The sequence below is a fragment of the Gallinula chloropus genome (assembly GCF_964237585.1).
Source record: "Gallinula chloropus genome assembly, chromosome: 3".
NCBI lineage: Eukaryota > Metazoa > Chordata > Aves > Gruiformes > Rallidae > Gallinula > Gallinula chloropus.
This window is the reverse complement of record NC_140087.1, coordinates 27,345,227-27,361,419: the sequence shown is the minus strand read 5'-3', so window position 1 is coordinate 27,361,419 and position 16,193 is coordinate 27,345,227. Positions and strand designations below refer to the sequence as shown.

Here is a 16,193-nt window from a genome sequence, read left to right as displayed (position 1 = left end):
TGCATATTGGGCTGCATTTAAAATGTGACCCTAGTGTTCTTGATTCTCTTCCTCCACCTCCGCCCAGTGAAACCACGTTTACCCTGCAAATGATACCTCACTAGCTTTGTTCCAATCTGATGTCTGATTTCCTGCCTCTCCTCTTCAGATGTGCGCTGCAAGATGTTTTTGTCTTCTAATTCTTTCTTAGATGGTCTGTTGCCAAGTTTGATAGCAAGAGTATCCCTACGACGAATTTTACTTGCCAAAGAGCCTGAGGAAAGGAGGAGGAGGGTAGATTTAGTTCATTCATGCTTAGGTTACAGACACAAACTCCAAGTAAGAACTTTAATACCTCCCCAAAGCAGCCTTGTTCCCACATGCAGGAGAGGAATTTTAATTAACATGAAAAGAAAAATAGTTTTAGCTCAGTTCAAAACAATAAAAAGCTGGAAGACTTGGATGGAAAAGCTACCAGCCAAATTGACAGAGGGGTTTTACAAACATCACTTGGCATCTGTGAAGTGATGGGATAAAAATGACAAATCTACACTTAATGTCTTTGAAGTCTGATACATTACAGGTTGTTTATTTATCTACTTAGTATGTTTAGCAACCTGCTGCTTTTTTCTTCAGCCTTAAATGATTTAGTCTTGTTCTATCAACATTTCCCTCAATCTTTCAATTTTTTTTTCAATCTAATACCCCTTAGTTCTTGTAAAGTGCTTTTCATCTTTAACTAAGTTGTAAACTGAAACAAACAAACAAACAAATAATATCCCCCCCAGAAGTTTAGAAAAGTGCTCTGAGTGCTTGTAAAGTAACTTGGGCAGGAACCCCCAGGCACTGAATCAATCTGCTGGTCCATAAAACAGATACAGTAGCAACAAGGGCCATGCCATTTTGTCAGTATTAGCTTCAGCCAGCTGTGGAAGCAAGAGTGTTTTTCACAGCCTTTAGTCCGCCTCCTGTCTCTTGATATTCTGACTGAGGGCTACACATGCCCTACTTTGGCAGGTTCTCCCCACATAAGGGAGTTTGGGAAAGCCACAGGCTCCCAGCTCACTTCTTGTAAGACACTGTGCTGCTGTCTGAACACATGAGGTTTTGGTTGATACCACTTTTGGATCATATTCAAACCAAACTCAGAATTCTGACTTTGGCCTCTTGAGCTAGCTGTTGCTTCACCTTCTGCTGCACCAATGGCCAAGGGGAAATTAAGGGAAGTTAATTCTTCCCTCACCCCTTTCAGCACAGAGCACTTGAGTGTTCAGGCCTTCCTCACCCAGCACAGCAATGCACCTCCCCGTGAGCAGCTGCGGGCAAGGCTCTCAAGCTGTGGTTGGATGGTGGTTTTATTCTGACATAAGTCCACTCTGAAGGTGGTAGGGGTAGGGCTGCCCTCCTCTTCACCCCTGACAGCCCACTGCTGTTACCCCAGCAAGGGTGCAGTCATCGGGTGAGCTGGATCAGGGAACTGAACCTGGTGAAAACAAACGTGGGTGCTGGCCTAGGGGTAAAGAAAGCAACAGCTGGGAGCAGGGATTAGGCAGAAGGTGGGCAGGAAAACACCCTTCAGCAGCAGCAAGAACTTCTGCCAGATTAGAGTGGTGATATAGTTATGTCATCTGATGAAATCTCAAATGTGTAAATTCAGACGTAATCCATTGTGATCTACTCCCTGCTAAGGTGCCCTGATGCTTAAAATATCCTGATGAAAGAGGAACAAATGACTTTCAGACAGTGAAGCCGCTGACTGATGGGCTTCCTTTGGCATCCACCACAGCCCGTTACTCCCACAAGAAATTCTGGCATCTCTAATGCAATTCAGTTGAAAGCCTCACTGGTGCTTTAAGGGTAGGGATTCATGACATGGACAAGCCAAATCAATGGCTCACTGATGCCTTAATGTGGAGGCCATGTTCCAACCTCATGTTCTTATGAACCTGTGCCTTCTAACCCCACTTCCATCCGTGCAATGCTTGATCTGCTCTCACCATTGCACAGGCCCCAGCAGGTTTCTGATCACAGTTAGCTGGGACACATGGGACACTCATTTCTCAGTAGTGATAAGAGATGAAATCATCTAAAACAACCCCATGAATCCATAACTTCCTCAAAGTAAAACCTTTGCTCTAATACGCGTCAGGGATGCTCACATAATGCAATGTGCAAGAGGTAGCCTATAACTTCTTGGTGGGATGCCCTCATGTAGAATCAAATCCTGGAACAGAATCACCCATGGACTGATGTGCTTGCAAGCAGCCCCATCCCAAAGGCTACTATTTAACGGGGGCAGCCACACAAAGTCTCACTGGGTGTAGATATCTTTGGACCACACGCAACCAGTAAGTTTCAGTTTGCAATCTGGATGCAGTCACAGCAGCTTAGTAGGCTCTCTGAGCCAGCCCAGGCCAAACACGTATTAGATATACCCAAAGGTAACCACCTCTTCCCAGCACACCCTTCTTGCCAGGGGCTTACTTTCAGCACTTGCATTATCATCATCGTCGTCATCATCATCATCTGTGTACAGTATCGGTCCGTCAGAGTCTGAGTCACTGCTGTGGCTCTCTCTGCTGCTTTCACTCTCAGGAGGGGCAGCAGCATCAGAGGCCTCCTCCACCAGTTCTGAGTGTGCCTGGTCAGGTGCCTCTGCTTCTTGGTCTTCATTAGCCAAGCTGTTAATTCATAAGCAAACACGGTGTCACATTAGTGCAAGCGGTGCAGAACACAAATGGGACACAGACTGTATAAGCAAGTATGAATACAGAAGTCTTGTTATTCAAACTAAGTTCTCTCTTTCAAAAAAGCATATATGAAATATATATAAAGCATCTGGATGTGTACACATATCTGTATGTACATTAGGAGAAAAGATGCCAACAATTTGGAGTTATGTGCTGCAAAGCCCATATAAAGAAAAACCCTGACCATTTTTCATTTCTTGTGGGATGGGACCAGTACCACATAACAGCTGCTATGAAGAGAAAAACAGCTCACAAAGTTGGGGACAAGAGGAGTAGGTGGGAGTGCAAAGCCTCCTGCTCTGGAAGCCTAACTCTAGCTACCGTAAGTACAGTTTTATTGCTGTTGAGTCCAAAATGTTCGTGTCCGTCACTGACAAACATGGAAATCAGGAGGAGAGTGTTCTCTCCCTTGGGAAGATCTGTTATGTGAAGGAAGTGTAGAGGCAAGGGAAGAACTAGTGCAGGAACATAATGCTGGCCCAGATGTACCAGCAAGAATGTAAAGGAAAGTCTCTACGCCACTGGCATCTAGACTAAACCCTCTTGGCTTGTTAGGAAAGATTCTGGTTCTCATGACAGGGAAAAGTCAGATTAATAAGACAGTTTCTTTTCTACTGATAACTATTTTGCTTAAAAATAGTAATTATGACCTTGGTCTTTACTACATTTTATAGTATTTGAGACTTAGACAACCTATTAGGCAGTGGCAGACTGAACACCTTCTAATCAAAGCCTGAGACTGTCATGTCCAAGTCTGCAAGTAAACTCAGCTATTGAGTCAAGAGCTTTAGCAGTGAGATATTTAATGATACCCACAAAAAAGTAAACCTGTGTTCTAGTTCAGCACCATTTCTTGTGTGCCTTTATGAGAGGGAAGTAACAGTGCTATTGCTTGCTAGTTGAACTGCTGGCTGCAGTGGTCAAATTATACCACACAATGATGTAGGAGGCAAGTTATGAGCAACGACCTTGTGGGGAAACATGAGGTGCTGCAAGTGAATGGTCAAAGGCATTGACAAGGCATGCACTGTGCTGGGGTGCAACACAAACCATTACCAGACAGCAGAAGAAACAGAAGAGACCCCCACATGCCTATGGTGTCCCTTATGGGAAAAAATGTGACTTCCTTGGCTGTGGGTCCGACCACTCACTCACGACAGCCATACTGTCTTACCTTGTTGCATCTTCTCCACTAGCATCTTGATTGCTGTCTAGGGCGGTACAACTCAGGCTCTCGTCTGTGCCATGCTCAGTCTGAAGAAGAGGCTGAGTGTCTGATCCAGGGACGGCCAGCTCTGACACACAGCTCTCTGACACAGCCTGGGCATCTGAGGAGACAGTGGGCTGAGCTGCTGCAGCAGGGAAAGGAGGTGGAAGTGGAGGTGGAGGAGGGGCAGCAGTGGGAGGAGGGGGGACAACGAGCTTGCTCAGTTGGTCTACATCTTCTGTTTCAGAAATTACTATGGAAGGTTGCTCAGGCTCAGGCTTTTCTGCCTTCACTTCCAACCTGTTGGCTATGGCACATGACGGGGAAGATGCAGCCCCATCCGGCGCTGTTCGTGGGGCTGACTGTTTCCCAGGTTTTTTCTTGCCCCTGGGAGTCCCTGATGTGCCTGATTTGCTGGAAGTCTCCTTAGAGGCTTTGGGATGAGATGATGTGGACGAAGGAGATGGTGATGAAGAGGACTTGGAGACTGGTGCTTTTTTTGCATGGGAGGAGCTAGCTAAAATAAGAAAAGATAAGGCATTTTACAGTCTTGAAACTAGATGATTTTTGCACCATTCTTTCTGCATGGATTGATGTGTGCTTATATTTGAAAAACGAAGAAGTTACAGTTGATAGTTCTACAACCCTTTATCTATAAGCTTGAGTCGAGTCAATGTTGCAGTTCAAATTTCACCTTTGAGGTCAAAAAACCTGCCCTGATGAACACTTGCCCAAAAACAGTGGAGGGGATCAACATCACAAACAGGTGAGTTTGATCCTAGCATTCTGCACTGGCCCGTTACAACTTGCCTGCACATCACCTAAAATCCAGTACTTACTCCAAACTTGTTTAGTGTCCTATTTAAAAAAATTGCTACCAGAGAAAAGCACCTGACCTTTCCATGATGTCAATTCTTGGTCTGAGCACCCAGGAGAACACCAAGATTTTCCTTATGCTTTTCAGTGAACACCCCAGCCATTGTGGGTATCGGTTCATTACCTTTCACAATGTCATTGCAAGTGGTGTGCTCCAAGTTAATGGCAAGCAACAGAGGACAGCAAAACAAGAAGTACTTTCAGGTCCAGCTGGGCATGTCCATAAAACAGAGGCAGAAAACACTGATCTCACTCTGCATAAACTCTGCACAAATGATCTCCAGAAGGGAAGAGCCACTGAAGGCCTCCTACATATACTGGAGGTCTTCATCTTACCAGTGACCAACTCAGGCAGGCTTGGAAATCTAGCAAAACAAGGTTCTGATACGAGGTGTCCAAGTGGGCCGGTGATGTTGCTGTTCAATCCCATGCTACTTACTACACTGAAGCACATATGTACAAATGCCCACATTCGGGAGAGATTTCAGCTGGCCTGCACGCCCATGTGCATTCCAGTCACGCTCCTGACTGCTGTGCTGGTGCACCCATCATCCGCACTGGGAGCTTCAGACTTCTGACTTTCATTTAAAAAGCAATAAAAATGACAACCATCTTAACGATTCAGTCCTTTTCATCAGAAGGCATCCAACCCAAACACTTCTGCCCTAGTAAAAACGCATTAGCCTCCAGAGAACAAATGAAAGCATTATGAAGCTATGCGGCAGCCTTGCGGCTAAGCTTACCCAGTAAAACAGAAAGCTGCAACAGAAATCTGCTGAAAGGCCTACTTTACTTACAAGCATTTAAATAAAAACAAAACCCCAGCAGATTAGGGTAGAACCAAAATACAGATACTGGCCATAATAAGCTCAGGATATAAAAATAGCTTTCACGACGAGACTGTTCTCAGTCTCAAAGAAGATGGAAAATAATTCAGAAGACACACACTCCACCGTTCTCTTCTGTGGCTGAATGTTACCGTTTATAAACATTAAGAGTGCTGTGAGGCTTTCAGTACATCTGCAAAACCCCTCAGAAAGTCATGGCTTCAGGCAAGTCACAGTCTCTCTCTGCGCTGCGAGGGAAGTGTAAAGGGCACAGTACAGAATCTGCCGAGGCTGCGCTACATCACCTGCTCGCACGTCAGCTACAAATCACTGACTTCACCTACTGCCAAATCAAAAGGAAGCAAAAGAAATGGTATAGGCAGCAGCTTATAATTGTGGTGGAAATAGCTGGTGGCTCCAAGCTGCCTATTATTTAGCAGAAACCTTACTGAGTGAGTGGATGGTAATAAGAAAGGGCTCTGGTTCTGATCCAGCAAAGCACTTAAACACAGGCTGGAGGTCAACAGAACCAGTTACATGCTTACACTTGTGAACTCCAGCATAACGCAAATACACAGTCACACTGTAACTGGTGCTGGGAAAATGTCAGAAGATGTTTCCACTGGAAAAAATCCTCTTAAATTATTCACAGAACCTTTCTGGACCTGCAATCAGATAGAGAAATTTGAAAGATTTCTCCCAGGGAAACCTCCCCCTAAGCTTTCATGTGGGTCAGAAGTGCTATTGCTGTTGTTGCTTTTGACTGGGCTGGCTGACAATTCTCTGTCACGCCTCTTTTTCAGTAGAAGATTTGAATTTTGCTTAAATTAAAAAATTCATGGCTGTGATTTGCCTTTTGCCTACGTTCAAGTCCCCTTCTCCCAGCTCCGCTACTTCAGTTCGGAAATCTCCTGTTGTGCCCAGGAGAACCATGGCTCTGTTGCTGTTCATGTTCCTCTTCATGGGACTGGATCGCTGGCTGCATCATGTGTGCACTTTCAGGAGGACATGATAAACCTCTTGTACTGACTAGCACTCCTGACCGGCTCTATTTGTCAAGTACTGCCCTACTTCAGATGAACACAGCATACCTAATGTTGGAAGAAATTACCAGCAGAATAGGTAGTATTGTACATATGGGATATATTGATATATTTGATACCCGTATGGTCTCAAGCACTGCACAGAATTTCAGCAAGGCTACTAAAAGATAAATCTGGAATCTGAATGTATTTTAAGAACCGAGATGCTTGAGGGCTTATTACCAACCATTGGTCTAAACATTTCTTCACGTGATGCGTTGGGTTTTTTTTTCTGAAAGGTCTGCTGTTAGAAGGTTCCTTCACCTGGGAAGAACTGAGTTTTCCAGCTGAACATGAAATACAAGCAGCAAATTCTGTGTTTTCAAAATATTTATTCTTGTGGTTGTCTGAGGTAGTAGGGACAGTTAATACCAACTTAATGGATATTTTATGGCAAAGTTATTATTGTAACTCTAGCAGTCTTGCCAATGTTTTCAAACAGTCCTCTTCTATGTGCTTCAAATGCAAAATGTGCCAAAATGTACAAGCTATGAAGAGGTATACTTGGAGAGAAAACTGGAGAGACTGAAGGGCTTTGGAAGACTGACAGAAGATTGAAAACATAAGGCTTGTCTAAATTGGCCAATGCATATATACAGTTCGTTCATCATAATACTGCTTGTGCTCATGTTATATTTGGATGTTTTCATTTTGGCCATCATCTAAATTACAACCACTTGAGATCAGTACCTTTAGAGCAGCTACCTATAATCTTTAGTCTAGCATCACTGCTGAATTTTGGTTTGAAAGTGAAGCGACAAACACATCTGCTATGCGCCCACTGACAGACATTTTCCACTTCCAGTGTGCATTTAGAATCACAGCAAGCCATCAACCAGCTCAGGGAAGCCTGATCATTTCTAATGAGTTATAATTTACTGGGTTTTAGCCAAAAACTTCTACTCAAGTCTTTAAAGATGTCTTCATGGTTTTATCCTTTACCTCTCTCAGATCTTGTAATCTTGTCAAATGAATCAGAACAGTAGATATTTCCATCAGAAAGTTACAACAAAACCAATGTAGTTTTACTTTGGGACAACTCCTATGTTCTTCAGCAGTTCTCTGGGTCATTTTCCTGCCAGCATTCACACTTAAGCTAGGAACTGAACATAGCCTCTGATGTGCTTGGTGTTGTGCACACATTCATTAAACAGTGACGTGATGTGTCCGCTGTGTGGGGTGCCTGCAGACAGCAGAACCAGAGCTCTGTGGAAAGTTAGCCAAAACCATCCATGGCATGCTCTTTAGGAACGCTGCTATGTACAAAGGCAGAAGTTGCTGTAAGACCAAGCCAAGCACCCCCATGCACATGCACCCACCGCAACTGGCACTGCCTCTGCAGTACTCACCAGCTTCTCGGTTTGCACTGTGACTTGTTGGCTTGGGCGGTGGGAGAGGAGGCTGCTTAGCAGGAGCCTTTCCCTTTTTTTTAGCATGAGGTGCTTCGTTATTCTTATGGCTGGTGGTGGTGGAAGCAGCAATAGTGTTTTTTGGTGGTAGCAGAGCTTTTTTAGGTTTAGGCTTAGGCTTGGGCAGAGGTGGAACATGGGATACCGGTATTTCTGGGCAGTGATCAGTAGTGCTTTCTATGGATAAGAAAGTGAACAGAAGCCAACTGACACAGACATACGCCATGTACATTCAACAGCAAGCCTCACAACCATGACTACTTTCTGCTGCTTGAGCTCTTGGGAATCAGGAGAAACTTCTTCACCTTCTGCCTCTTATTGAAGTACTATCTTAGAGAAGAATTACTGCCCATCTCAATTCAAGTCCTCCTCACGGAAGACAACTTCCCGGCACACTCTGTGTCTCATCTATTCTAGACCTCCAAGGATCATCCTTAACATCCAATATCCCCAACTAGACTGCTGGCTGCAAACTAAATAGGGGAAATGCCATTTAGTCCTCTAACAAATTCCCTCGGCTTCTTTCCAGCCCTCTGAGATCAGAAGGCTATAAAACTCAGATTCCTGTGAATCTGATTATGGACAGGGCCATTTTCTCAGTCACGCATTCAAATATGGCTATGCAGCTGAAATTTTCCCTTGAAGCAACCCATTCTCCAAAGCTGAAGACTGCTTGTTCACAGCAACTTTATTCTGGGTATCTTCCCCAGGGTATTTCTACTCTTTGCAGAGGTGAAACTAAATCAAATAGGGCATCACTTGCCATGGGAATGCTCTCCTCTCCTGCAAGCTCTCTGGGTCCTGTTAAAAGACTGCACTTTCAAGAATCAGCAGCTCCTTGGCCAAGAGAATTTGGACTGTATCTACATTGTGCCGTGCAATAGGAATGGCTTTGTAGAAAGAGGTAGCGCTGAGGACCCAATGTCTACAATGTGCATTTCAGGAGACTTTGGACTAGTTTCAGGCTAGTTCTGCCAGCTGCATTCCCAGTAGCGGTGTTTCCTAGATGGAAACAGCTAAAATTTGCAGGTAGGAATCTTTATCTATTAAAATACACCAACCCTGTGCCAATTCGGTCTCAAGACAGCCTCCCAAACTTTCCAGAAAAAGGATATTATAAAAGCAAGAGCATACCATCAAATCATAAGGGCTTTATTTGCATGTTACTGAAAACTACAGTGCCTGGGGAAGAAAGGAGTCACAAAAACATAGCAAGGACTTTTAACAGTCTCTTTTATCACTCAAGAGGAAACCAATTCATTTCCTGCAGTATCTTCCTATCCCAGCCTCGCTCTTACGCACATTAAGTAGCCGTTCCTGGATCTCCTGGCCGTTCCCTGCTCTCTTCCTTCCTGTGTGAAAGATTCCCAAGAGATAAGCAGCCCCTTTTCATTTTAAGATTAGTAGATGAAAAACAAATGATGCATTGGACAAGAATTGACATTCCTCATCTCAGAAACAAAGCCTTTCCAACGTCTGGCTTAAGGCTTGTTAGCATGAAACCAATGCATCACCTGCAGTAATTAAAAGCAACGTGCACACATACGTCTCCTCATGAGCTGAAGGAATTAACATCAACTTAAGGAATTAATATGCCCACTGTCTTCCTCCTTTTTTTCCTGCCCAGTATAAACCAATAAGTTTTTGCTAATGTTTTGCAAGAACCATTGCATAGCAACCTTTTACAGCTTTCAAACAGACTCTTTTGAGTGCAGATTCTTGTACTGCTGCTTTGTTTTCCAGAGAAAGAATTCAGACCAGAGAAAGACTTTGGAAGAAGAAAGAGACATATGTATTTGTTACATTTTGCTCTCCTTTCTTTACAGCAATAACCGTTTCCTTGTGAAATTCTACCTACCTTAATTCAAAGCTGAATAACCGACTTGATTCTGAAAAAGCAGGACATTTTAAAATCTGAATTCCATTAATAACATACACAGCAAAAGAGAAGGTTTTGCATTCTGAACATCTTGAAGCACATGATGATCAGAAAAAAAATTAAGTGCATACAATTCTCTGTTACACTTTTTATCTGTGGGTCCAGCATGTTAGAATTTTACTTACTAATAAGAAAGAATTGAAAACTTGTATTACTTATACACCATTACTGTGTTTTGCTTCCAGTCAATTTAGTAGATATAATATTAAAAACAGAAGAATAACCTAGCAAAAAGAAATATGACATTCACCATATTCTTAATACAGTGAACTTAGAATCTCAGTCAATCTACATTAAACCATATAACTGATTAAACGTGTATTAGAATTTATATCCTGGTTCAGGGAAAAAAGTAAAAAATAAAAGGCTGAAGCTTTACTTGGTTGCAAATAAACACAACTTAGTGGCAACCAACTGGTAATTTTCAAATTTTCTTTAGAGAAATAACTAGAAACTATAAATGAATAGTAAAATTGGCACAGTTCATTGACATCAAAGTTCTTGCTTTCAGACTTCAACTGTGATTAAAACTAGAATTTCATATAACATGGATTTTAACTGAAATACCTTGCCATCACTGGCATATCATCTTTATCTAGGACAGCTCTTTCCATACTGTTATGTACATTATATCAAAGACTGTCAGAATCTTTCTGAACACACAGTTACAGCTCTCATTGAGTCTTGACTGCTGTTTGGTTATGTATCTGCCCTTTTCTTGGCAGTGAACAATGAATCTTTGTTTTGCTCATAGCCATGAGGAAAGCTGTAGTAAAGATGATTGCCTTTGACCATATTGTCCTCTTGGGATCTTACTAGCTTTGTCATTTTTATCTTTGTTGGCTTCACCTTTTTTACCTTATCAAATATAAACTTGGCTGTGCTCGCTGTCAGTCTGCACTTTCCCAAACCATTGTTTTCTCATTTACTCTTGAGATACAGATTTCCAGTTTCTACCTGACCTGTTCATTACACCAGCTTTTGCCAATGACAAGCCAAATTTCGAAGCAGATGCTTTCCATTGCTTTTCCTCTGCTGTCCCACAGGCTTTATGAACACTCACTGCATGTCCTCCCTCAAATTCCCCACTGTTGTGATGCCAAAGCTGGTACTTCTAGGATGCTGGCTTTGGGCTTGTTATCCTGGTCTGGTCTGCTCTTGTTTTCAGTCCCTAGCCATGGTGTTCTTAGGAACTTTCTTGTGTCTTTCTGCATTTACATGAGAGACTACAATAAATTCCTGGTACAAACACAAGTACTGGAGTAATACAAATAATTAATAATGGCAATAGCGGCCTGGTGTTGAACAGTGATAGAGATGGTCTGATATCTGTAAATGGTTTAAGACAACAATTATATTGTTATTATGCTTCCCTAGCACGCTTCTGCTTGAATACAGACCCTTGGTCTTCCTGCCTGCTTTTTCTTTTGCATCTTTTGCCAAAACAAAGAGGCATGCGAATCAGTTCAGACCCATCCATTTGTTCAAGGCAATCTCCAAGGTACCTCACTACCAGCTGCAACGTATTTGGATTGCTGTTGTTTTTCTTAATATAGACATCTGTTCATCACAAAGTGAACTTTCAACAAAAGGTCTCCAAAAGACCATCAGGAAGTATTATATTTTATTCACTGCTGCCTTTATCAGGACATCTGCTGTTACAGCAATCCGCCTATAAATTACTCTTTAAATAAGAAAGCAAAGCAAATGTTAATGTCTCATTAAGCATTTGCATCAATAATATGTTTATGTTTAGAATAAATTTTCCAAAGGACAGATTTTTAAGAAAGCTCACTTAGAGACCAGATTTTCTTGTTCCCAGAAACTGTGGCTAGGGCCAAGCTCTTAAGAAATCTGTGTTGTCATGTAAACACCTAAATGATGGTCAGGGTTACAGAAGTACTCAGTATACAATAGCTCTTGTGGGCACTCAAAGATTTGATGAGAGATATCAGTGTGCCACATGTACTGGAAAATTGGGTGACTTATTTTGGAAGCTTAATATAGGACCTTTTGCAAACTCTGGACCAAATGAACCTATGAAAATCCTGGACATAGTTTCAGAAGCCATACACAACTGGACTGTAGAATACAAATTTTTTTTCTTTACTTCTGAGAACTTCTAAGAAACCAAAGATCAAAGCTTTTCTACCCCAGGATTTTGTCATACAGTACTGATATTTTTGTTTCTACATCTAGAGCAGTGGCATGACACTACCTCATGGAAAATCAAGTGCTGTGGTACAAGCATAAGTCTACATCAAATGCAAAGCACTCTTCTCTTGGAAGACAAGCACAACTCAGTGGAGCAACACTATGTAAAATGGAAGTAATATATGATTTGTTGTCTTTTGCAGGATGACTGCCTGCAAAATGAAAATCCATAAGAGTTTTCAGAATCCTGAGTTTCCTTTCCAGACTATGCAGAGAGCTGTGTTTTGATTAATCAAAACCCAAGAAGCTGTCATTCAGAAACATGGGACACAGGGAAAGACAAGGTGTCTTTTGTCTCTTTTTTGGACTTACTGACTGGGGTGATGCAGGTGGTCAACTCATACAAATCCTTTCATAAACTTCAGATTTAAGCAGCTCCATTTTCTGTTCCTGCTATTGCAACTAAAATTCTGTTCAAGAAAAGACCCATTCTAGTTGTTAGAAAGATTCCTTTAATTTCCAGTCTAAATGTATTTCAACCCACTGTTTATTCCTTTCTACTTGTGCCAGCATTGTCCTTTACCCATGCTCTCTCCTGGCTATATACCAATTCGTAACATTCATCAAACATACTCAAGACTCTCTCGGGCTCTGTTTTGCTAAGCTGAACAAGAACAGCTGTCTCACAATGCTTTTTGCTGCTCCCTCTGCAGTTTTGAATTCATCTTTCTTGAAGACTTGTGAGAAGATCTGTACATTTGCTGACTTCCAGATCTTTCTTACTTTGTGAGTTCAATGGTACCGTGTACGAGAGGTCTTGTACCAGGGACAGTGTAGAAAACAGAAGAGGGGAGAGGTGTAACATCTGACCTAAGACAACTCCATTCAGATATTTTGCATTGGTCCCAAGATCAAAAGGGAAAAAACCCCCCACAACCCGCTGATTGTCATTTTGTATTGCTAACTGTCCAACTTCTGTGTAAAAAGTAAGCTGTTAAGAGAGAACATGTAAAACATCTTCACTATCAGCTGCATAGTTTCACCATTTCTTAATCTATGGGAGGCTTGGAAAGTGAACGGCAGGTGGGCTTCTCCATTCCCTTATACCTTCTGTATAGATACGCTCAAATAATTCAATAGTTAGTTCATTAAAATCGCATCTAAAATCTTATTTCTGGGACCACCTTAGGGTATCTTTCCTATAAAAGAAAAGCCAAACCAATAGCAGCTTTACAAATCATGAGCCTTCCTCTGCCACTCAACTTCTGTGGGTGAAAGCCCATGCCTCTCATGTCAGCCTACTGGCACGAGTCAGCCTGGATGACTTAGTGGACAGGCTGTGCCCAAAGACAGCTTTATCCAGAATAGCTTTCCTTTTAAGAAGATTTGGACTCAGTCTCATTTACATAGTTCAGGTGATGAATAGAAGATATGCTATTCTTAGAACTGGTTTTAGCCAGCAAATAACTCTGCTGGAGTGAGAGATTCTTTGGGAGCCAGACAAAACCCCACCATTTTATGTATGGTGCTCATATCGATGACCCACAGAGCTCAGGAGTGTAGGAAGTCAGCTAGGCACACAACAGGTAAGAAAGTCTTCTTTGTCGTTCACAGTGAGAGGATTAGCCTTCTGAGAGAAAGCAGGGTCTTGCCTGAGACCCTGGAATATGAGAGCTACTATCTTAAATTCAACAGGTTTTCTCCAAAGGTTTTTGTTCTACTTTAGGGAAATAAAGCAGAGTAAAGAAACCTAGAAAACTTGACTTTGCAGAACATTCTTTGGTAGACTAACTAAAGTGTTGGTCAGCAATGATGCATGCTTATAAGACCAGAGCTTGTGCCTCCAACCTTATTTTTTTTCATGGGTAACAAAAAAAAAAGATTAAATTTAATGGCAGATTTAATGGAGAGCAAACAAAGTACTGAGGAAAGAACCTCTGAACCCAACATACTAAGACCTGGAACTGTTGCCAGATCTCATATTAGACCTATCCCGTGGGGAAAAAAACCCACTATGTGCATGCATCCCATGAATTCGTTAGGAAACAGGACTACAAACTGTTTTCTTCACTGAATGATATAAGAAAATCTGAGATGACCAGTCTCCTATGAATGGCAAAAGAACATTTCAGAAGCTTATTCACCCACAACACACACAGCACCCACCACAGAGCTCTGGCTTCCTGCAATGCAATTACTTATCGAAGCAGCATCTAATACACCTGACTGATGGTACACAGAATTAAATTTAGCACCTTTTTCCAGGCAGTATCTTGCAATGGTTACTGAGCCTTTCACTTCTTCAAGCCCAAGCTGAAAATGAAATGTGGAAGTATTGACCAGAATCATGACAAGATGCAGCTTGCTATGATAAAATGAGTAAGACCGAAGCTTACAAACTGAATCAGAAACAAACTCAGGGTTCTTCAGTACATCTGTGTACCAAAGACATCCTGGCATGGTGGAAAGGAGAAAAGCAGCTCTGATACAGTACCAGGAGGTTTGACTACGTGCAGCATGAATGCTGTGTCAGCATGCTATGTCCCTAAACCTAGGGAGGCAAAGAGCAGCAATTTTGACACCTATTCTACGGATGTGGCTTTTGGTCTTTTTCAACGCTGCTGTAGGTGGCAGAGAGAATCCCTGAATCTCCTCTGTGATGCTCATACCCCACCTGGAACCTGGACTGCTGGGGCTACTACAGCCTAGTGCCACAGGTCAGGAGCCCTGGTACAGTTCAGTCTGCTGCCCAGGCAGACAGCATGTACTTTGACACACTGCCTGTCTACCCACTGCTCTGTTCTCACAGGGAATGGCTACAGTTTAGCTCTTTATTTTATGCAAAAGATGGTAGTGACTTCTCTTAGTCAAAACAGAAGAATTCAGAACTCAACCCAGTACAAACAATGTGAATAAATGATCCGGGAAAATATTTCTGGTTTCTCATCTGCAAAGCTTTATCCATCAATTACCTGTTTTATGTTAAACTGTCACTAGCTTCTTATTATCCTGCCACAAAGGAGAAATTTCCTTTCAAACACCCCACTTGGATGACTGACATCTCATCATATACTACAAACAGTATCAGGTACTCCATTATATTGCCAAAGGGGATTTTTTTCACCAAATTCGACAGGCACCTGTGAGCTGACAGGCAGCAGAAGGGTGCATGGTTTATGGAACTGCCTGGCAGCACACAAAACAGCTTTCAGAGGTTATCTTCTTCACTCACTTCTGCCCAACTCATTTTTACCTTGCAGGGCTCAGTCCATTGTTTGCTGGGCTGATCCTGTATTTCAGTGGCTCATGCTAAAACAACTTTTTCCCCCTTAACTTCTTTTAACTTGAACATATTCCACATTCTACCATGGGCTGCTGCCAACTCTCACCAAATTATCACAGTGTGTCTGGTTCACTTGCTCTTTTTAAGCTTCTAGCTCCAGCAGTTATCATATTTATATGAGAAGGGCATTTTCAAGATCCATTTGAACAAGGGAGCAAGTAAAGACTACTGCCATTTCAAAAAAGCATTTTGAAATAACCCCATAACTTCAAAAAAGCCTTTTGAAATAACCCCATAACTTTCTGGGTCTGAGATACATTTTTTGGAACGTTCTGATTCAGCCAGAGTTGGAGCTGCAGCACACTGTGCCACTAAACATCAGGAATTAAACCTGTCTTCAGGTCATGTAAAGGTGGCAAGTGTTTTCATCAAGATATACACATAAGAGTTTGTGACTCCAGAAAGCCTAACATTAACCTCACTAAAGATTAACTCCTTGCCTCCATTACTCCTGATTGTCCAGCTAGTATTCATTCCACCTATCTCAAGTTCTCATGATGGAGGGTTGTGATCTGATACACCAGCATGTTTTATGGTCTGGGCAGAAGACAGTGAGCTATGTATTCCTCCTTCAGCTCTGATTTTGATGCTCTGTGGAGCATTAGCAAACCTCCCCTCCAAGGCTGT

The 16,193-nt window shown here is 42.3% G+C and overlaps 1 protein-coding gene across 1 annotated transcript in view; it reads right to left on the bottom strand.

Annotated features, from left to right (window-relative positions):
* PHACTR2 (phosphatase and actin regulator 2) overlaps window positions 1-16,193 on the bottom strand; it is a gene marked incomplete at its 5' end in the record, with an annotated part of 140,842 nt that overhangs the window by 16,403 nt on the left and 108,246 nt on the right. The window contains 4 exons of the mRNA XM_084262404.1: window positions 97-253; window positions 2,464-2,660; window positions 3,904-4,453; window positions 8,071-8,307. Of these exons, the coding sequence (XP_084118530.1) occupies window positions 97-253; window positions 2,464-2,660; window positions 3,904-4,453; window positions 8,071-8,307 (1,141 nt within the window). The remainder of the gene's footprint in view (window positions 1-96; window positions 254-2,463; window positions 2,661-3,903; window positions 4,454-8,070; window positions 8,308-16,193) is intronic.